This window comes from Miscanthus floridulus, chromosome 3 (genome assembly GCF_019320115.1).
Source record: "Miscanthus floridulus cultivar M001 chromosome 3, ASM1932011v1, whole genome shotgun sequence".
Lineage (NCBI taxonomy): Eukaryota > Viridiplantae > Streptophyta > Magnoliopsida > Poales > Poaceae > Miscanthus > Miscanthus floridulus.
The window spans coordinates 146,169,785-146,191,710 of NC_089582.1; the positions used below are offsets into that span (position 1 = coordinate 146,169,785).

Sequence of the window (21,926 nt, forward strand, 5' to 3'; positions counted from 1 at the left end):
TGGATACTCTAGAGAAATCTGGAATAAAACGACGGTAATACCCCGCCATTCCTAGAAAACTCCGAACCTGATGAACAGTGGTTGGCGGTTTCCAATCAAGCACATCCTTAACTTTGCTTGGATCAACACCAACTCCTTCAGCTGATAAGACATGTCCAAGAAACTGTACTTCCTTAAACCAGAAGTCGCACTTACTGAATTTGGCATATAATTGATGTTCTCTTAAGTGGGTCAGGACAATTCTGAGATGTTCCGCGTGTTTCTTCTTGTTCTTGGAATAAACTAGGATGTCATCAATAAACACCACCACAAACTTGTCTAGCTTAGGCATGAACACTGAATTCATCAGATACATGAAATGAGCTGAGGCATTTGTCAAACCAAAAGACATTACCAAGTATTCATATAACTCATATCTTGTGGTAAATGCTGTTTTGGGAATATCTTCAGGCTTAATCTTGATTTGGTGATAGCCTGACCTTAAATCAATCTTGGAGAAAACTTTGGCTCTGACCAGTTGATCAAAAAGCAAGTCTATCCGAGGTAAGGGATACTTATTCTTAATGGTCACTTCATTCAACGGACGATAGTCAACACATAACCTCAGGGTCTCATCTTTCTTTTTCACAAAAATTGCAGGGCATCCCCAAGGTGATGAACTAGGTTGAATAAACCCTTTCTCAATCAACTCTTGCAACTGAGTCTTTAACTCAACTAATTCCTTGGGAGGCATCCTATAAGCTCTACGAGAGATCAGAGTTGTCCTAGGTTTTAACTCTATGTTAAACTGAACATCCCTATCTGGTGGTAGACCGAGTAAATCCTTAGGAAAAACATCAATGAATTCACAAACTACCGGGATATCTCTAATCTCCTTGACAAAAGTTGCACAAACTCTTTCCACTGATCTCCTTAAGGTTGGAAGTTGGATAAGAAGCTGAGAATTACTATCAGGCAAACTCACCCTTAATGTCCTATTCAAAGCATCTATAACAGCCTTATGCTGATACATCCAATTCATTCCCAAGATCACATATATATCTTGATCCTTGAGAATAATCATGGTAGTGGGAAAAATATGCCCACCCAGGTTTATGGGTACCTGGTATACCATTTCCTTAGTACACAGACGTCCCTCGGGCGACTGTATAATTTTTTTTCCTTTGTTTCCCCAATTGAAATTTCATGCTTTACGACAAAGGTTCTATTGATGAATGAATAAGATGCACCAGAATCAAAAAGCATAACAGCAGGATGATCGGCAATAGGAAACATAACCATCATCACTGGCTCCCCTTTCAGAATTTCCCCAACTTGAATATAGAACACCCGTCCTGTCTTCCTTTTATCTTTGCCCTTCTGAGCATTCTGATTATGGTTCTTGTTCTGTGCTTGACCCTATTGTTGATTGGTAGGGGCCTTCTGATAATTTTGATTAGACTGCTTGGGATACAGACATTCCCTAGAGAAATGACCGAACCTTCCACAATTGTAACATGGATAATTGTGACCCTGGGATGTTGGAGCATTGACACCAGGAGCATTTTTCTATTGTGAATTTGGGTAAGTTATAGCAGGACGGACATTTGACTGTTACCCAGCTTGGAACTATGGCAGACGATAATGGTTGACTGGATGATAGGTTATCTTTTGTCTCTTTTGATTTCCACCAAAAGATCCAGACGGCACACTCTTCTTTTTCTTGATCTCCTTATGCTGCCGATACTTTTCCTCAGAAGCAATTGCAATATTTACTGCCTCATGATAAGTAATATTGGTACATGCAGTCATCATTGTTTGTAATTTGGTATTCAGTCCTCGCATGAACCATTTCTTTTTCTTGGCATCTGTATTGACATGTTCAGATGCATACTGTGACAGATGATTGAATCTACCCATATATTGCATAATCGTTTGATCCCCTTGCTTCAAAGCAAGGAACTCATCCAGCTTCATGGCCATCACTCCTTCTAGAATATAATGAGCTCTGAAGGCAGTACGGAACTCAGCCCAAGTTATTGGAATACCAGCTGGTTGCATAGCCACGAGATTTGCCCACCAGGCACCTGCTGCACCTCTAAGTTGCTGGGCAGCAAACATAGGTTTCTACATTTCCGTGCATGGTATAAGATCAAATTTCTGCTCCATGGTCCGAAGCCAATCATCAGCCTCTAGTGGTTCATCTGCCTTAGTGAACACTGGTGGTCTTGTATCGGTAAAATCAACATACGTAGCCTCCTGCCTGTTATGATTGCGGCCACAGTTTCCTTTCACCATATTCTGATTACTCTGAGCTATCTCTCAAAGCAATCGAGCATTTTCTACGGTCACATAGACCAGTGCTGCGATAGCATCAGCCTAAGTTGGTGAAACTGGTGATAGATCAGGAACACCACCCTTGTCCTATGAAGAACTAGGAATTTCCGAAGCATGAGTATGAGGCATCTGTTCATAATAAACCAAACTTTACTCACAAGCTTTTATTGAAATATTAAAAGAGCTTACTACAAACATATTACATTGGGTTTACTTATTTAAGCACAAGCCCGCACCTAAACAAGACTACTTACTTAACTAGATCTCACTATTTACAACTCTACTTTTCTCCTTGACCACATCAAACCTCGTGATCGGTATCCATTCCAGAAACATTTCTACCTTCATTATCACTTTCATCAACCATCACTAATTCTTCTAGATCTTCTTCTTCTTCCTCTTCAAGTTCATCATCATCAGCAATGATGACACCAGGGTCCATTGCATTAGCTTGAGGTTCATGATTTGGATCTAGGAGGTTGCTCAGCCTATGGACTTCTTCATGCAAAGTAGTATTATGTTCTTCTAAATCTTCTACATAAAATTCTAGCTCATGCGCTCTAGCTCTAGCTACATCTTCCCTATGCCAAGCCTCATTTCTCCCTTCCACCGTACAAACTAACATACGCTCGCAGTTCTTATGAGCGGTGGTGCGACACTTCAATTGATCCTTTAACTTGCCCACTTGGATGGCATCCAAGGCCCTATCCCTAGTAGCCTATGCTAACTCTGTTGAAAGCCTCTGTATCTCTGCCTAGAGATCAGGCCTAGAGCTGCTACTGCTAGCACCGTCATTTCTAGGGGCAAGCTAGTGACGAGGAACTCCTTTAGGTCCAACTGACTTATGGGGCATTACCTTGGTGCGAGCCATACTGTAGGAAGCAAGATTAATCCAATTAAGACAATCTGATCAAAATCTAAAGAGTAGCCAGGATGGATTACATAACTAACCCAGACTCACTACCCAACCCAGACTCAGGGTGTAGGAAGTAACAAGTGAATTAATCATGATGCATGAATCGTTCTTATAAACAAAAACATCAAAGCTTATAAGATACATAACCACAGTTATTTTTATATAGGGCATAATAAGATTACTACTCCACCACACAAAGCCTTTTTAATCAATTAAGGAATGGTGAGAATGAAATAAGACAAGCCAGAAGCAATTTGGACCAAATGAACAAGTTATATCTATTTGTCCCAAATTATTTTGAAGTTTTTGTAAAACAATACAATAAAGACTTTGTAACGATCACTCTGATACCATTCTATGGTAGAACCTCCTAAATTATAGGATCCACATGCACTTATCACTGTTCAACGACCTTTGACAACTATGCATATATTCCTGGTAACTTAAGATGTCTATCGGGTGTCCTCGGGGAGCCCCGAATCATCCACGATTTCTGAGCAGGATCACATTACAGAGTCATTGCAGTATTACAACATTTATTCAAATAACTACATCAGAGTAAAATAGCAGAAGTCTTACGTTAACTTAATTTACAAACCAGTTATTTCAAACCTTACAAACTAAGTTCGACAATTATTACAAACTATAGTAGTAGTGGAGTGGCATTAGTATCATAATACAAACACATAAAATAAGCATCCTGCCCAAGGATCACACATTCACTTATCGTCATCGACATGAACAACAGTCATGCAGCAAGGTCCAAAACAGACCTGCTCATGAGGCTCACCTGCAACAAGGGTCAATGAACCTTGAGTACGAAAGTACTCAACAAGACTTAACCGGAATAAAAACTAAGAAGACTTAGGATGCAGGCTTAGGGATTCAAGGTATGGCTTTAGCAATAATCAAAGTTCTTTTGCGTAAAAGCTCTTTAACAAAATTCTTTACTTCAACATATAAAACTTTATAAGAACCACATATGAATCTGCCATGATCCATAATGAGATCATGAACCTCATATCAACTCTTTCTCAAACCTTACTCGAGTTCTAGTTATTAACTACGATGATGAACAGAGAGTTGAGTCTCCATAACCGAGGAGCAACGACAATTCGAACCGATTATAAACCTTGCTGAGGATTCCAGACCACACGACATATGTAGGTCCCAGACTTACATATATCAACCTACTCTCGGATCCTCTAAAACAAGAACGGGTCCACGCCACCCGAGAATACAGTACTCCACCAATCCAGCCCATTGCCACATGGGTACATGCTATTCCCACCATCTCTCCACTCCTAATGCGTGAGTAGCCATTCTCATAATAGAATAGCCAAGTTAAGGCTTACCAGAGTATGTGGTTAGTTCTATAAAGTCTCATCTCACACAGTTCAACAACGGACGGTTCTTAATCGACACAGGCGGAAGGAACCCACTCACAAGACCTCCATGTCTTGTGGCTCTCACACACCGAGTTCGTCCGGTCTAGATTTATTACTCCACATGCTCATATCTCATGAATACATAAGTAACCAAACATAACCACAGATCCATTTAAAACTTGCAGGTGACAGGTAATCACCCGACTCTTATCTGTCTAAGCATGGCTAAGCATAACTAGGCATTTACGAATTAAGACTGGTAACAAGGTAGATATGGAAGAACAAGGTTGGTAATGCACCAATTAGGTTTCCACTCAACTCCTAATCACTTAATATAGTATAGAAAAGCAAAAGCGATAAAAACTTGTAAAACACAAGGTAGGTTTAAATACATCCGGGGCTTGCCTTAGTTCATAGAAAAGTCAGGTTCCTACGACGTTCCACAATTATCCGATCCGACCTCAACAGATGGATTAACCTCCTCCGCAACTTGATTAACTACCACGTGTTCACCTTCGTTCACTACACGTAGTAACAATGCCATGTTTAACATGATGCGGGATACGAAATATGATACTTGATGATGGATGCAAAATTAACAACTCGAATACAACTTTCCTTCGCGGTACAGTTGCAAGTCAAACTAACTAAGCCTTTTTCGTAACACGGGCTTCATTTGCCAAGGATCATTACCAACTAATGACCCAAGGTCTTCACTCAATCAAAAATTCAAGAAAAACCTAAATCATTAAAGGTTACTATTTGCTTTTATGAATTAATTATTTAATTCAAAATTATGAAATAAATCAACTTGTTTCAATTGAGCTAAAAATTTTTGTATAGGTTCATCACATGATAAGTAAGTGGCAAAATAAATTTCATAATTTTTGGATAATTAATTAAGCCTAGAAAAATCATGGAAACCCATTTATTAATTAATTGAGCAATTTTCATCACATTCAAAAAGTACTGAAAAACAAAATTTCATATTTTTCTTAAATAATATACATCACAGAGAGGTCACACAAAAATTTTCATAATTTTTGGAACTCTAAATAATTCTACACAAAAATAATAAAAACTCATACTATTCATTCAAATCTGAAAAACAGAAAATTCATTTCGAACTCACGGTCACTGACACGCGACCCCACCTGTCATCTCCTACCTCCCGCGTTGACCGCGGCGGCGATGGCTCTGACTGACGAAATCTCGCCGCCGGTGAGATCAACGGTGATGGCAAGGGCACCATCGTGATCACAACGACGAGGCGCATCGATTGGAGACACTAGCTAACTCAATTACAACACGATCCAAGCCTGACGCTGGCCATGGCGGATGCGACTGCACGGTGGCGCTACGCCGGTGACAGGAGACTGGTAGCAGTTAAACTAATCGCTTAGAAAGGATCAGTAGCTCACCCCGAACGCGATGAAGCAAAGAGCAAGGTCAGAGGAGCAATGGTGACGCGGGTCAACGCTCACAGCGGCCATGGCAGAACAAGCGACGACGACGGTGGTACTCCGGCGACTGTGCTGGACAAAATGACCAAGCAACAAGGTATTAAGCGCCATGGTATCAAGGTGAAGCTGGAGCTACCATGATCAAGAGCCAAGGCTCACTGGAGAGCGCTGGGCACGGTGACGCGCTTGTGACGGTGAGGTTGCCGGCCGCGAGGAAGAAAGGTGCGCACAGCGGGTTCCCGACGGAATCAGACGACCAAAGTTGGTTGGCTGGATTCGCAAGGAGACAGAGTTGGGACAGACTTGGCTACGACGGTGGAGGCACTACGGTGACAACACGGGCTCGCCGGAGTTGAGCGGTGGCGACGGGAAAACAGAGCAAAGAAACGGGAACGAACGGCGACGACGCCTGAGCTTTATAGGGTGGCAAAGACGCAAGGAGGCAACACGCAGCGCCTTGCTCGTGCCAGCGCGAAGCCGAGGGCAGCCACAAGCGCGACTAGAAGCCAGGAGAAGGACACCGGCGGTGACAGCTGCCCGTGGCTACTGTTCAACATATTTACAGAATTGTCATTCGTCTAAATTTCTAAATTACTCCCAAATTTGTATAACAACTCAAAAATCTCCAAAAATAAAAGTTGCTCAAAATTCAAAGTTCTACAACTTTGCTTTTATAACCACCCCCTAATTCGGTCTACATTTTGAAATGCAAATTTGAATTCAAATAGGGGACATTTAAAGAATTTCGCCTTTTCAAATTACTTCAAAATTTTTATAACAACTTTGAAAACTCCAAAAACAAACTTTGTATAACTTGACAAGCTCTACACTTTTGCTTTTAGGCTCAACCCCAAAATATGCTTAGATTTTGAAATGAGTTTTCAGGGTAGGATTTAAATACTGAAAAATCAGGGTTTTCTTGAAAATTCAAATCCAAACAAAATTTTGAACTTGATTCAAACAATACAATTCAACACATACCACATAAAGGTAAACTTGCTTTAGTGTATGCATATCAAAATTTTCACTAACACATGAATGATGTGCTATGCATATGATGACATGGCGTGTTTTAATATTTAAACACCCGAGGTGTTACACTATTCACCCCCTCTAGTCCGCCATCTTGACCTTACACCAGCGCTGCTGTTGCTCGGCCGCAATCATCTAGCGTTGTCCGCTCGTGGGGGTTGGGGCGTGGCGCGACCGGTGATGGGGTGCGGCGCGATGGGGGGAAGGGTACGACGTGGTGGAGGACAGGCCTCGGTGGGGGAAGGGGGGCACGGCGGGGTGGAGTGGGATGGGCGGATGGACAGTGAGGCCGCAACACCAATGCGAGTGCGAGTAAGGAAAGATTTCGGAGGTAGAAGAAATGTACGTAGAGGTGAGCACGTCTATTGGACCTGTCCGTTACGCAGACCTAGTAAGACAATGTGCGGATGGGACGGACGACCGTGTGCAAGCATTTGTGATATATCAGCTATTATCGGCCATCACTACTATTGTCTGTAGTTTGCTATCATGTGTCTGCAAATTACTACTCTCCTTACTCCTAGTGACTACCACCTAAGGCGTAGCTAGGGGATCATGGATCAATTCAAGACCATAGCGTTAACTTACACTAGTAGATATAACATTTGAGTCTGGAATACCGAGCAAGACCTATACGTCTAGAGCCGGTGACTATTACTAGGTCATTTTAATCTTTTCGTTCAATTTTGATTTATTCTAATATCCCTCATAACATTACATGAACTAATGGTTTTTTTTCCAAACAATCGTCATATGAACTATATAATTATCCTTCATGTATAATAGTTATCTCTACTATAATACTAATCAAAATTATACTAAGTCTTCTTAGAAAAACATCCCCGCTGAGAGCCTTCAACGTTATACATCAAAAAAAAAAATGCACGTAGCGAATCATCTCCATTAAAATATGGATTAAAAAAACATCCTAATCCAATCCAATAGCTGATGTTGGAAAGTTTGATGCGAGGCTTCTCACCCGCGCGCTCTCCCACGCACGCGCGGCTTCAAACGTTCCCCACGCACACACCCCGTCGCGAGCAGGGTTCGAAGTCTGCGAACACGAAATAAAAAAAAAACGAAAAAAGAAACGCCAGGATCAGGAGGCGAGCAGGGATCACGCAGGCCGGCCGCCTACACCCGGATCCGCCAGACCAAGCCGGCCGTGACCGTCGCGAGCTGACCTCGACGCCCTGGTCCGAGGCCACTGCATCGCGGCGGAGATGGAGGAGGGGGCGGGGGCCGGGGCCGGGACCTGGAACGCACGGCGACGACGACGAGGACAGGCCGTGGAGGAGGACATGTGCCTTGGCAGGGCGTTCGTCGAGGAGATACTCATGGAGGAGGAGCAGGGCACCAGGGGGACCACGTTCCTCATCTCCAGGCTGCGAGGGCCGGCGCCGTGCGAGGTCGCGCGGGGCCGCCACCGGGCAAGGCCGCGCGGGGCCACCACCTCTTCAGGTTCGTTCCCCTCCCCATATCACGCCTCCTCGATCTTGTCTTGCTAGGCTTCTGTTCTTTCCCTGTGAGTTGATGACTTCCCCGTCGTGTGCTTGGCTGCCAGAGCATGGCTGCCCGTTCGAGGTCAAGGTGTTCGATTTATTGACTAGCAGGTGGTACATCTTGCCTGAATGTGTTTCCCTCATTTTTCCCATCTGCTTCTCGATTTCACTCAGTTTTACATTCTCTGAACGTAATGCAGGGTGCTGCTTCGTCATATGCCCGTCAAGGGAGGAAGCTGACAAGGTGGTGAATGCCTGCCACAACAAGCACACACGCTCTGGGGTATGCGAGCATTCTTCTGATCTTGTTCTGGTAGCAGGTTCCTTCTTGCCAACTTTTTGTTATTTAGGCCTGGTTTAGTTCCTCCCCTAAAGTTTACTCCCCATTCCATCGTATGTTTGGACACGTGCATGGAATATTAAATATAGACTAAAAAATAGCACAGTTTGCGACTAATTTGCGAGACGAATCTTTTAAGCCTAATTAGTTCATGATTTGACAATGTGGTGCTACAGTACACACATGTGCTAATGGCGGATTAATTAGGCTTAATAAATTCGTCTCGTGGATTATTGACGGATTCTGTAATTCCGAACACCCTATGCGACATCCCCATGTGACACCCGATGTGACACCTCAAAACTTTACACCCTGGATTTAAACAAGGCCTTAGTGACTGGGTCTTTGGTGATTGGCTCAAAATCTTGGAATTGGATTTGTTAAATTTTTTTGGCTGCAAGTTCTGACCAGTAATAGTTTGTCAAGGTGCGTGTGCAAATGATTGCAAGGTGTGAACCCATTCTCAGTTTGTAGACTATGTGTCGTTGTTTTGGCAGTGTTTGTCTTCTTTGGGGACTGTTTCTTTTCTGATTTCGAGGATATATCTGAATAGTGTCAAGCCCAGTGGCGATCGTTTTTCCTTTCTTTCTTGTGTATCCAATAAGAGGAATATGCACTTTAACTTCTCTTGAATGAGTTATTGCTGAATGAAGTTGCTCGGAATCTACTTCCTAATGCAGATACGTAGTAGTGCTTTTAAGAGCATGCTAAGTAGACAAAGCAAATACACACGTAATACAACAACCCTTGAGTAGCCTTTAGGTTGGCTAAATCTGTTCTTTGCTACTTTGAGTAGGATAAACTGGAGAACCATTACAGACATGGATTATGAATGTGATGTAAAATACATCTTATTGAGTCTTTCTGTCAGGCTGGTGCCTGGTCTCTGCAGGATGCTATTATAGTATCTTGGCATCAACTAATATATATTTTTTTATTTAAATGTTCTTGCAGGTATATTAGAAGGAATCAGTTAGATGATGCGTAAATGCTCTTGCAAGCAAGACAATTAGTTTAACAATTTTTCTTTTGTTGCTCATCAGACTGCACAAGATAATATTGATCTTCAGACGACCATTCTTTCTAGATTTGATCTAATCTTTATCGTCAAAGATATCATAATGTATGATCAAGATAAGGTATGAAACAAAATTCTTTCTACAGCTTTTCTATTCTAGCAGCTGAGAGACTAGTGCAACTTCAAAATACAGCGAATAGCAAGCCACATTATCAAGGTGGATGCCAGTTGTGCTGCAGCTTCATCCACAAACACTGAGTCAATTGAAGGAGAGAATTGGCTGAAAAGGTGTGACCCGTATCGTGCGTGTATGTTGTAAATTTGATTTTATTTTCTTGTCTTCTACTACATAACCTCTTCAGGTAAAGTTAATTTTTTAATTTTCTGTATAGCCTTTTCAGAGTGCACCTTTGCGTTCTAAAATGAAGATTGATTTCAGTAGCTTTTGAAAAACAAAAGAATTTTGTAAAACCAAAGTATTTCTCCAATACTTAAAAAATACTTTACAACCAAACAGGGTTACATGTATTACTTTTTCTGAATAATGTGGCTATTGATTTGACTTTTTATTTAGACAAAAAAAAATCATAGATCAATTTGATGGTATGATAGCCAAGTATACTTTGGATTTGCTGTGGACACTTTAACTTAATTTCTTGTTGGGTTACTCATATTTGGTCAAATGGAGCATTTGGAGCTTCTAGCACTTTAACTTAATTTCTTGATAAGTCACAGATAATTGGTCATGGTTTCCGTCATTACATCAAACCATTGAAGAAGGTTGGAGGCTTTTGTTGCCTCATTCTGGCTATATGCATAGTGGAGTAGCTTATGTATATGAACTTTGGGCATTGTGTGGTTTCTCTTATCACTTTTCTTATCAGATATAGCACTTGTAATTCAGTGTACAACAATATGATGTATGTTTGACAAGAAAATTTATGTTTGTCTGGCAATCTAAGCATGGTTGTTTCATGACCGAATGACTACCTCGATGATCATCTTTGCAGAGTCATGGAGGAGTCACCAAAATTTAGGAGAAATCAGCCATCGTTAAGGCCTTCCCTGCTGATTGCAGTCGTCGAGGCCTCCGCGAAGCATGATTAATTTTTTTCTAAGCATGATCGTCTAAGGATGATTTATTTTTTCGTAACGTCACCGTGGCGTTAGCATGTGCAATATACTAGTGTATAATTAATGTTCCAAGAGATTAATACATGTGTAAGATATTCATGGAGAATTGGTAATTAAGCAGTGAAGGACGATTGAACACAAGCCTGAGAGCACCAAATCACCAACGAGGTCTGATGTATATTATAAAAAAAACATAACACAACTACACAAGTTCAATCCTAATGGTTTGATACGGGGGTAACACACTGTTTATCTAGAACCTGTCTAAGTTCAATCCTAATGGTTTGATACGGGGTAACACACTGTTTATCCGGAACCTGTTTGTAAAAAGCAAGATGTTAAACGTTGGAGTACAAGTACAAATTTAATCCTGACGTCCTCCAAGAAGCTAGCTGTGCTGTGCACAAAATCCTGCAGGCCCGAAGGACCTATATGTAAGGAGGCGACAACACAGCCAAGAACAAAGGAAAGGCCTGGAAGCCCGAATCACCTGTTTGTAACACAATCCAAGGAGCAGGAGGACCTATCTGTAAGCAGGCAGGGACCAGCGCGTAAAATCTCAAGGACCTATCTGCAACTAGGTAGGGACCGGCGCGCAAATTCTCAAAAAAATTTGGACCATTTCTCGATTTGTGCGTGTCATCCTTGCGCAGGGGCCATGCTAATCTTCTCTGCATCGTTCCAATTTTATCGGATGTCTCCGAAGAGACAACGCGGCTGGTGCGCTCGCGAATATAAGCTGGTGTTTCCGGTACTGCGCTTCCGAGGTGGTGCTAAGCAACGTCGACCCTCCTGCTCCGGCTCCGCGCCGCGCCCTCTCGCAGTCGCACTCGCATCTCAGGAGGGGGGCCCGAGCGGAGGCGTTTCGCGCAGCCAGTCCGTGGGCTGGTTTGTTTCTAGCGGCCCGCTCAGTAGAGCCACATGGACCTCTTTGTTGTACCGCATTGCCTCGTGTTTGTTTTTCTTTTCTTTTTCTTTTCCTGTTTTTAAATAAATAAATAAGATAATATATAAATAACGTGGTCGAGTAATCGATATGCATGGCAGCCCACGGCAGAAACATGCAACGTACATGCAGATGGTGTACGTGCATGCTTTTTGCATTGCACACGTAGGAAGAACTGAACTGCCCGTTGTCGTTGTCACTGTACGTGAATGGATTATATATGATGCAGTATAGCTAGGTAGCAAGGGACTTGCTGATTGGCCGGCCGGGCGTTGTATATATGGTCTGGGCTGTCATTGTGCCCTCGTATAGTATCGTACCCAATATTCGAACGTGCTTGCATGTTCAATCAATCAGGCGACCGAAACTGATGAATAATACAAGACCAAATTAGCTCCTCGGCCCTAAAAAAAAAGTTGAGCTTAGTTTCTGGGCCCTATTTCCGTTGAACTTTGTTATTTGGCCCTGGATCGAATTTTTTTTACATCCTTGGCCCTGCCGTCCAATCCGTCCGCCTCTATCGTCAACCAGCACCGGGATCGTACGCGAAAAGACCATAATATCCCCGTACCCCTTCGTCGCCCACCAGAGCCGCGTGACTTCTCCTTCCCCGTACCCCTTCGTCGAAGCGCGGTCGGAGGCGTCGCTAGTTTGCCTGAATGGGGTTCCCTCAATTTTTCCCATCTGCTTCTCGATTTCACTCAGTCTTACATAATGCTTCGTCATATGCCCGTCAAGGGAGGAAGCTGACAAGGTGGTGAATGCCTGCCACAACAAGCACACACGCTCTGGGGTATGCGAGCATTCTTCTGATCTTGTTCTGGTAGCAGGTTCCTTCTTGCCAACTTTTTGTTATTTAGGTCTCGTTTAGTTCCCCATAAAGTTTACTTCATATCCCATCGAATGTTTGACAAATGCATGGAGTATAGACTAAAAAAAATAACTAAGTGCACAGATTGCGACTAATTTACGAGACGAATCTTTTAAGCCTAATTAGTCCATGATTTGACAATGTGGTGCTACAGTAACACATGTGCTAACGAGGGATTAATTAAGCTTAATAAATTCGTCTCGTGGATTACTGACGAATTCTGTAATTTGTTTTTTTTATTAGTATCCAAACACCTCATGCGACACCCGCATATGACACCCGATGTGACACCCCAAAACTTTACGCCCTGGATTTAAACAAGGCCTTAGTGACCGGGTCTTTGGTCGTTGGCTCAAAATCTTGGAATTGGATTTGTTAAAAATTTTTGGCTCCAAGTTCTAACCAGTAATAGTTTGTCAAGGTGCGTGTGCAAATGATTGCAAGGTGTGAACCCATTCTCAGTTTGTAGACTATGTGTCATTGTTTTGGCAGTGTTTGTCTTCTGTGGGGACTGTTTCTTTTCTGATTTCGAGGATATATCTGAATAGCGTCAAGCCCAGTGGCGATCGTTTTTTCTTTCTTTCTTGTGTATCCAATAAGAGGAATATGCACTTTAACTTCTCCTGAATGAAGTTGCTCGGAATCTACTTCCTAATCACCAGAGCCGCGTGACTTCTCCTTCTCCGTACCCCTTCGTCGAAGCGCGGTCGGAGGCGTCGCTAGTTTGCGCGTCTTCCGCCCAAACCCTAAATTGGCGCTGGAGATGGATGGCTCCGACGAGCTTCCGTCGACGGATCCACCTGGGCCGGCGCCGGATCCACCTCGTCCGCGTTACAACAGGGCAGCCCGACTGGTGTCTGGGCTGTTCACCCCTCACGCGAGGCAGGGCGTCGCGGGCCTGGGCTCCGGCCGCGTGACCCAGGGCGCCGCGGGGCTGGCTGAGGGCGCTGCGGGGATGGCCGTCGTTGCTCGAGCCTGACTGCCGACTACACGAAGCAGGGCGCCACTGGGCAGGCTGAGGAGGGCGATGCGGGGCTGGCCCAGCAGAGCGACGCGAGCCAGGGCAACGAGGAGGGCGCCGACGATGACCATAGTGACCCCCTAGATCTTCTTGAGGCGGAAGGACTCCTCACGCTCGTGCTCGTCCAGCTCGCCCCTGATGTAGGCCGTAGGCGATGGTGTTCTCCAGGCGTCCGTTGGTGGTCTTGATGGCCGCGTCCAGCGACGCCAGCTCCACCAGCATCTCGAGGGCGCGTGCGGCAGGCCGCCAGCTGCTGCTCGCCGCAGGTGAGCCCGCGAGCGACGTCGGCGACGAGCCACCGGCAGCATCGCCGTTGGCCAGAATTTATCGAGTATTTTTATGTTTGCCGAGTGTATTTCCTCGGGCACTCGACAAATAAGTTCTTTGCCGAGTGTTGCGCTAAAAACACTAGGCAAAAAAAACACTCAGTAAAAATGGGGTTTGCCGAGTGTAAAAAAAACACTCGGCAAAGATGGGTTTTGCCGAGTGTTTTTTTTTGACACTCGGCAAAGAAGTAAAATCTTTTTTCTAGGAAAGAAGGAGAAGAAAAAAAAATGAAAAAAAACTTTGTCGAGTGTCCAGATCCAAGACACTCGGCAAAGAAATAAAATATTTTTTCTGCGAAAAAAGGAGAAGAAAAAATTGAAAAAAACTTTGCCGAGTGCCCAAATATAGGACACTCGGCAAAGGAAAAAATATAATTTTTAGAAAAAAAAGAAAAAAAAATGAAAAAAAATGTTTGCCGTGTGCTCAGATCCACAACACTCAGCAAACAAAATTTACTATAAATCCGCCGGGCGCCCCGCGCCTCCTCTCTCCAAATCCGTTGCATGCCCTCTCGTCAAATCCGCCGCGCGCCCCACCCCCAAATCCGCCGCGCGCCCGGCCGTCCTCCCCCTTCTCGGCGCGGCCGTCCTCTCCTGCGCACGGCCCTCCTCTCCTAGCGCGGCGGCGCCCTGCCCTCTCCCTCTCCCAGCGCCCCCTCGCTGGATCCAGCGCCCCCTCGCCGGATCCAGCTCCTTCCCTTCTTCCCCGGCGGCGTGGCAGCGCGGATCCAGCGCGGATGCTCCTTCCCTCCTTCCCCAGCGGCGTGTCGACGCGGATCCGGCGCCCCCTCCTTCCCCGGCGGGTGGTGGCGTGGTGGTGGTGGCTCGTGGCGGCGGCTGTGAAGCCGGGGAACAGAGGCGAGACGGAGGGCGTGAAGCTGGGCCGCGACGCAGGAGAAGAGCGCCGCCAAGGAGACCGACGCGGCCCGCGGAGACCGGCTGATGGTGCCTTTTTTATTTTTCAAAAAAAATGTTTGTGATGACTTTTTTTATTTTTCGAAAAAAATGTTTGCCGAATGTATTTTGGGCACTCGGCGAAGTCTTTGCCGAGTGTCCGACAAAAAACACTCGGCAAAGTCTGTTTGCCGATAAAAATTCACCGAGTGTCTTCTAGCCTTTGCCGAGTGCAATCCGCAAAGCTCCTGGTTTCCGTAGTGTATAGTAGCTGTTGAAGCGCGGGAGACGGACGCCGGCGATGTTATCCTGGTGCGCGCGCACGCGGAGCCTGGCAGGGCCCAAGACGGACTGCTGCAAGACGTGGCAGATCGGCTTGGCGAGGGAGAGCGAGGCGGCGCGCATGGCGTCCTTGGCGGACACGATGCGCTTGAGGATCCTCAAGCGGAACTGCATCATGAGCGCGCCCGATTGACTTCTTCTTGAGCAGCATGTGGCCGGGGGTGACGCTGGCCAGCCACGCCTTCACCATGCCCAGCATCGTCATCGTCGGCACCACGTTCAGGCGCTACCCCTGCCCCGCTGCCGCACTTAGGCTCGCCGGAGACGATCAATCGCTTTTCTTGGACCTCCTCATCATGTCCGTCGTGACCATATATGTGTACAGACTTACCGTATCTGCATGAGCACCATTGCATGATTTGGTTGGGTCGGGCTTGGACGCGTGGTGTCGCGATGGTTATGGAGAGACTGAAAGCTATGGCAATATCTGCACTGCGGCGCGCTTGCAGTTTCACTTTTTATTTTTGTGCACCCCTTTTAAATAATAATTTCATGCTTCAAAAAGTATTTTACTTATTTTGGAAGATTAATAATAATATATAGCCTGAGATGCATGTACGACTGTACTGTACATTGCAGAAGTGTTTCATTTCGCTCCAAAGGTAAAAAGGTTATTTCATCTTGCTTTTAACACAGTCAACCAGTGAAACTAAAACCGAAGGGCCGAATTCCCAAACGAAATTCGATTCAGGGCCAATAACAAAGTTCAACGGAAATAGGGAAACTAAGTTCGACTTTTTTTAGGGCCCAGGAACCAATTTGCTCATAATACAATGCAATGGCGGCGTGCGGCCCGGCCCGGGTGGCCTGTCAAACCTTTGGTTGGGCTGACGCCTGGCTGCGGCGATAGTGACCCCCACCCCCCGCGTTCACGCAGACGCGCACACACTGACAGTGGAAAACCATGTGCGTCGTGGCATCTTCTAATAATTGCCTTATTTGCCTGATGTGCGCGCGGGCAGGATCGATCTGTTTTTTTTAGAACTCAAGGAGTCAAGGATCGATCTGCTTGTGCGGACGCCGTCAGTTTGTCTGGCATGTCAAACCTCTCCTGGGCCCGGCTGAGATGATCCACCACAATTGCTTTGCTCGTCCGGCCGATAGTAAATATATAAGGGCGTTCCCAAACGGCTGTCAAAGTTGTTAGCTTAAAGTTACCCAACCAGAAACAGGCCTTTCAATGGTCTAGCTTAAAGTTAACTAAATCAATTTTTGAATCGTTAAAATATGCAAAATGCAAGAGACTAACATAAACTCAAGAGATACTAGTTTCGCATGTTTTATAAAAGCATTCTTCTTTCATAGCTTGATATTCAGATTTGTTTGCTGCGATCTCTCTTTTCCCTTAGTCTTCGTCATCTTAGAGCCGCCGGGGCTAGTTTAGTATTAGAGACTTCTACAGTGGGGAAACCATGTGCATGGTAGTACGTATGAATTCTGATCGACCTCAACTCGATCAAAAGATTCAGCATATGTCGATAAGAGATGCTCGGCAATTCACCGAGGGGTATCCCATGATGGTAGATTTATTGTAGACATGAACGAGATTAGGAGTGAGATGGTAATACAAACACCAAGACACAAAATTTAGATAGGTTCGGCCGTCAGTATGACGTAATACATACATCCTGTGTTCTGATGTATTGCATTGAGATGTATCGATCGTGTCCACTAGAGGACCCCTGCCTCTCCTTATATACTCTGGAGGAGTAGGGTTACAAGAAAAATATCATATTTGGTACTATACAATAGCTTGCGGTGCACGCCGAGCAGCGCCGTGCACGCCTTGATCTTGTGGGCTGGGCCACCTCTGATGGTGCGGCCCATGTCTTGTCTTGTGGATACCGGAGGTCATACCCCCACAGCTAGTCCCCGAGCCTGACAGTAGGTGACGTAGTCACGTGGTGCCAGAGTCAGAAAGTAGAAGACCAGCCGAGCAGGCAGGCAGTCCCCGGACATAGCCTCGAGATGAGAACAAGCACATTTACCGTAAGGTGAAGTGTGTCCACTTAGTCCCCGAGCCTGCTGGAAGATGAAGAATGAATCTTGTAGCAGGGTCAAAGAAAAAAAAGTCTGAAAGCTTTGCCGACGTCATCCGACATGCGCGCATCAATACCCCATACGTGCTGCTCAAGATCAGCACCTTGATCCGAACAACATGGAGCAGCTTGATAGCACACCGATGAGACGTAGCAAGATCCAACCACCAAGGGAGCACCGAGGAGTTCCCGGCGTCGCTGGCGATGTTCGAGCACCGAAGAGCGAGTAGTCCCCGGCGTCGCTGGCAATGTCCGAGCACCGAGGAGCATGGAGTCCCCGACGTCGCTGGCGATGACCGATCACCGAGGAGCGAGGAGTCCCCGGCGTCGCTGGCGATGACCGAACACCGAGGAGCGAGGAGTCCCCAGCGTCGCTGGCGATGTCCGAGCACCGAAGAGCGAGGAGTCCCCGGCGTCGCTGGCGATGTTCAAGCATCGAAGAGCGAGGAGTCTCCGACGTCACTGGCGATGTCCGAGTACCGAGGAGCGAGGAGTCCCTAGCGTCGCTGGCGATGTCCGAGCACCGAGGAGTCCCCGGCGTAGCTGGCGACGTCCGTGCGGTGAAGTATGCCCACTTAGTCCTCGAGCACGAAGAATCCGAGCGCCGAGGAGTAACCGGCGTAGCTGGCGATGTCCGAGCACCGAGGAGCGAGGAGTCCCCGGCGTCGCTGGTGATGTCCAAGCACCGAGGAGCGAGGAGTCCCCGGTGTCGCTGGCGATGTCCAAGTACTGAGGAATCCTCGGCGTCGCTGGCGATATCCGAGCACCAAAAAGTGAGGAGTCCCCGGTGTCGCTGGCGATGATCGAGCATCGAGGAGCGAGGAGTCCCCGGCATCGCTGGCGATGATCGAGCACTGAGGAGCGAGGAGTCCCCGGCGTCGCTGGCGATGACCGAGCACTGAGGAGCTAGGAGTCCCCGATGTCGCTGGCGATATCCGAGCACCGAAGAGCGAGGAGTCTTCGGCGTCGCTGGCGATGTTCAAGCATCGAAGAGCGAGGAGTCCCCGGCGATGCTGACGATGTCCAAGTCCCGAGGAGCAAGGAGTCCCCGGCATTGCTGGCGATGTCCGAGTACCGAGGAGTCCCTAGCATAGCTGGCGACGTCCGTGCGGTGAAGTGTGCCCACTTAGTCCTCGAGCACGAAGAATCCGAGCTCCGAGGAGTAACCGACGTAGCTGGCGATGTCCGAGCACCGAGGAGCGAGGAGTCCTCGGCGTCGCTGGGGATGTTCAAGCACCGAGGAGTCCCCGGCGTCGTTGGCGATATTAAAGTACCGAGGAGTCCTCGGCGTCGCTGGCGATGTCCGAGCACCAAAAAGTGAGGAGTCTCCGATGTCGCTGGCGATGTCTGAGCACCGAGGAGTCCCCGGCATAGCTAGTGACGTCCGTGCGGTGTAGTGTGCCCACTTAGTCCTCGAGCACGAAGAATCCGAGCGCCAAGGAGTCCCCGGCGTAGCTAGCGATAAAGCACGAGCGATGAACAGTCTGGTCAATTGGTCGGCGATGAAGTGAGCATTGAGTAGAAGCGACCGGCGAACAGTTCGATCAACTGGTCGGCGACGGAGTCCATGAACCAAGCGGTCCGACCAATTGATCGGTGGAGAAGCCCGAGCACCAGGTGGTCCGATCACCTAGACGATGATCCTACAATACAAATATGTAGAACGAGTAGTACATGATGTAAAAATATATGAACTCCGGAGAAAAAAATAGCGTATGTAGCTCAGCGATCAGTTGGAGCGAAGATGTATTTATATTTAATATAAATCGCCAGACCAGTTAGTGTGTAGCTGAGTCTCCAGCCCTAGCTAGCCCATAGTCCATAACGTCGAGCGCGGAGCCCGTGCACGTGTAGGAGGAACAGGCGTGACCAAGGAGCCGTTGCCGACCACCCATAACACAAAGCGCGAAGCCCGTAGCACGTGTAGGGAGTAGCCGGAGACATGACCGTCTCTAGAGGCATCCGAGCATCAACGTGACTGTTTGGGGGTTCGGAAATTCGTTTGGAGAGTAAACATGGATAAAATAGTTCGGAGAAACATCATGGCGATATACGAAGATTGGAGAATATTTAGGAAAATATTAAAGCGTGACTTTGCTTTAGACAGAAAGTCTGGTCGGCGACGTATGGCGTTATCTGGTCGGCGTTGACGGCGAGCACCTGGCGGACGGTGAGTTGTTGGTGAAGGTGACCTCGGAGGTGGTTCTGAGATCGGATCTGCTGTCACGGGGGCTGGTGTAGCCAGCGATGAATCATCGTCGTGGACTGGCATGGATCTCCATGAGATTGATGACGAGAACACGCTGTTAATTTGAGGTCCATCTGGCTCGCCATGGGATCAAGCGCACACCCCTACCTGACGCGCCAACTGTCGATAAAAGATGCTCGGCAGTCCACCGAGGGGTATCCCACGATGGTAGATTTGTCATAGAGGTGAGCGAGATCAGGAGCGAGATGGTAATACAAGCACCAAGACACAAGATTTAGACAGGTTCGGCCGTCAGTATGACGTAATACCTATATCATGTGTTCTGATGTATTGCATTGAGATGTATCGATCTTATCCACTAGGGGACTCCTGCCTCTCCTTATATACTCTAGAGAGGTAGGATTATAAGGAAAATATCCTATTTGGTACTATATAATAGCTTGCGGTGCACGCCGAGCAGCGCCTTGCACGCCTTGATCTTGTGGGCTGGGCCACCTCTGATGGTGCGGCCCATGTCTTGTCTTGTGGATACCGGGGGCCATACCCCCACAGCATACATGGATTTTTTACTTACTTACCATTCCTATTCATTCTTGCAGCGAGCGATCCCCTAACTTGCCATCACCCGGCCTTATGTTGTCTCTTTTCCGTTCTTGTATTGAACTAGACAAGTTCATCTTTATCGACAACATTTAGGGCCAATTTGATACAACTTCAGTTTTCTGAGAGCACTTAACATGCCTTCAATTCCGAGATCTAGAATTTTCAGAGCTAGAGTTCTAGCCTTGAGAGCAAACGTACTCATGCTCTCTTTTGCTCTAATGCATGTGTCACAGCATGTAGGGAAGAGCCATATTGGAGACGGCCCCACTGCCCACCGCTTCTCCACGGCCGTAGACTTGCTTCAGTCATAATCATTCCTTTCGCTCTCGCTACGACTAAGGTGTTGTTTGGTTCTACAGTTGGAACATGAACGTTAACGTAAACGAGTAACAGTGAGATCTGTTATGGGGTGCAAGAGAAGACAAGATTTGTTTGGTTGGCTTCTTAAATGCCAATGGGAGCTGAGAAATCAGCTAGCTAGAGATATCAGAGACGACGTTGTATACGAATTGTAGACATAAACCCTTCTCGATCTGGTGGATAAGTGTTAAGCATACGTCGATCAAGAAAGACACATGAAGAAGTGGGAGACAAACCACGGAAGCAAGAGAAATGACGGATAGCTCTGAAAATGAAAGCATACAATCAAAAACTACTAATGGCACGACTGTGCTTTGTTAGATTCACAGAACCTCTAAAACGTAGACCAAGGGATAATTACACTTATATGGAGAACTGTTAATGTACCTCGTCCAAGGGCAATTGCGGCCATGGTGCTGCAACGACATAGCCTTTGTCGTCGTAGCAGCGTAGGCGCGGTGGTGGCGATGCAGAGGCGACGGTGAGGTCGGTGGCGGCTTCCCGTCACTGGCAGCACCGTCTCTCTTGAATGGTTAGCGTTGGGATAGAGGTGAGGCCTCAATGACTCAGGTGAACCTCGTAGCTAGAGCCCCGGCCCCCATCTCCCTTTATAGTGTTGTGTGACGGGGCCCACCAACCATGGAGCGGTTGGACGCCCCCGATCAGGATGCTGATACAAGGGCCTAATTGGTCGTTGGGCCAATTGATGGAGATCAAACTAACATTCTCCCCCTTGATCTCATCTTATTTCTTAAACTTAACTTACTTATTTTATCTTGTTCTCATTCCATCATAGATCAGTGCATAGAGCGTGCCTCATCGTCATGGTTGAAAGGTCCTAATGGCTAGAGGGGGGTGAATAGCCTAATAAAATTTCTACAACAACACTTAATAAAACGGTTAAACAATTATGAGGCAAAGCGAGTGTTGCGCTAGCCTACTTAAAATGCAAGCCACCTACCACAATTCTAGTTTAGATAGTGTCTATTCACACAATAGCAAAGACACTACCCTATGTTAGTGTGCTCTCAAAGACTAACTAAAGAGCTACACCAACCAAGCAAACAAGCTCTCACAACTAGTTACACTAAAGAGCTTGACAACTAGTTTGTGGTAATGTAAGGAGAGTGATCAAGAAGGTTATACCGTCGTGTAGAGGAAGGAGCCAATCAATCACAAGAGAGAATTACACTGGAGACCAATCAC

General features: G+C 46.4%; 1 protein-coding gene and 1 non-coding gene across 5 annotated transcripts; one reads left to right on the plus strand and one right to left on the minus strand.

Moving 5' to 3' along the window:
• The first annotated feature begins 8,142 nt into the window (after positions 1-8,142).
• On the plus strand, positions 8,143-11,205 carry LOC136547407 (uncharacterized). 4 transcript variants are annotated; one of them, XR_010781550.1, is made up of 6 exons: positions 8,143-8,576; positions 8,680-8,728; positions 8,818-8,900; positions 9,912-10,096; positions 10,169-10,263; positions 10,986-11,205. XR_010781550.1 is itself a non-coding variant. In XM_066539358.1 (4 exons), exons 1-3 carry the CDS (start codon positions 8,339-8,341, stop codon positions 8,855-8,857), a joined length of 327 nt encoding a protein of 108 aa, XP_066395455.1. In that variant the 5' UTR covers positions 8,143-8,338; the 3' UTR covers positions 8,858-8,900; positions 9,912-11,205. The 4 variants fall into 4 exon arrangements, 1 of the variants encoding a protein (XP_066395455.1); XR_010781548.1 differs by having other exon boundaries at positions 9,912-10,263; XR_010781549.1 differs by having other exon boundaries at positions 10,169-11,205.
• Positions 11,206-11,716: 511 nt separating this feature from the next.
• LOC136547745 (U6 spliceosomal RNA) lies at positions 11,717-11,819 on the minus strand. Its single transcript, XR_010781703.1, has one exon. It is a non-coding gene; the product is annotated as a U6 spliceosomal RNA (small nuclear RNA).
• Between the last annotated feature and the right edge of the window lie 10,107 nt (positions 11,820-21,926).

Coding starts and splice junctions, on each gene's coding strand:
- LOC136547407 (XM_066539358.1), top strand. CDS start 8,339: ATGGAGGAGGGGGCGGGGGCCGGGGCCGGGACCTGGAACGCACGGCGA. Junction 8,577..8,679: donor CGGGGCCACCACCTCTTCAG/GTTCGTTCCCCT, acceptor CTTGGCTGCCAG/AGCATGGCTGCCCGTTCGAG. Junction 8,729..8,817: donor TTCGATTTATTGACTAGCAG/GTGGTACATCTT, acceptor AACGTAATGCAG/GGTGCTGCTTCGTCATATGC.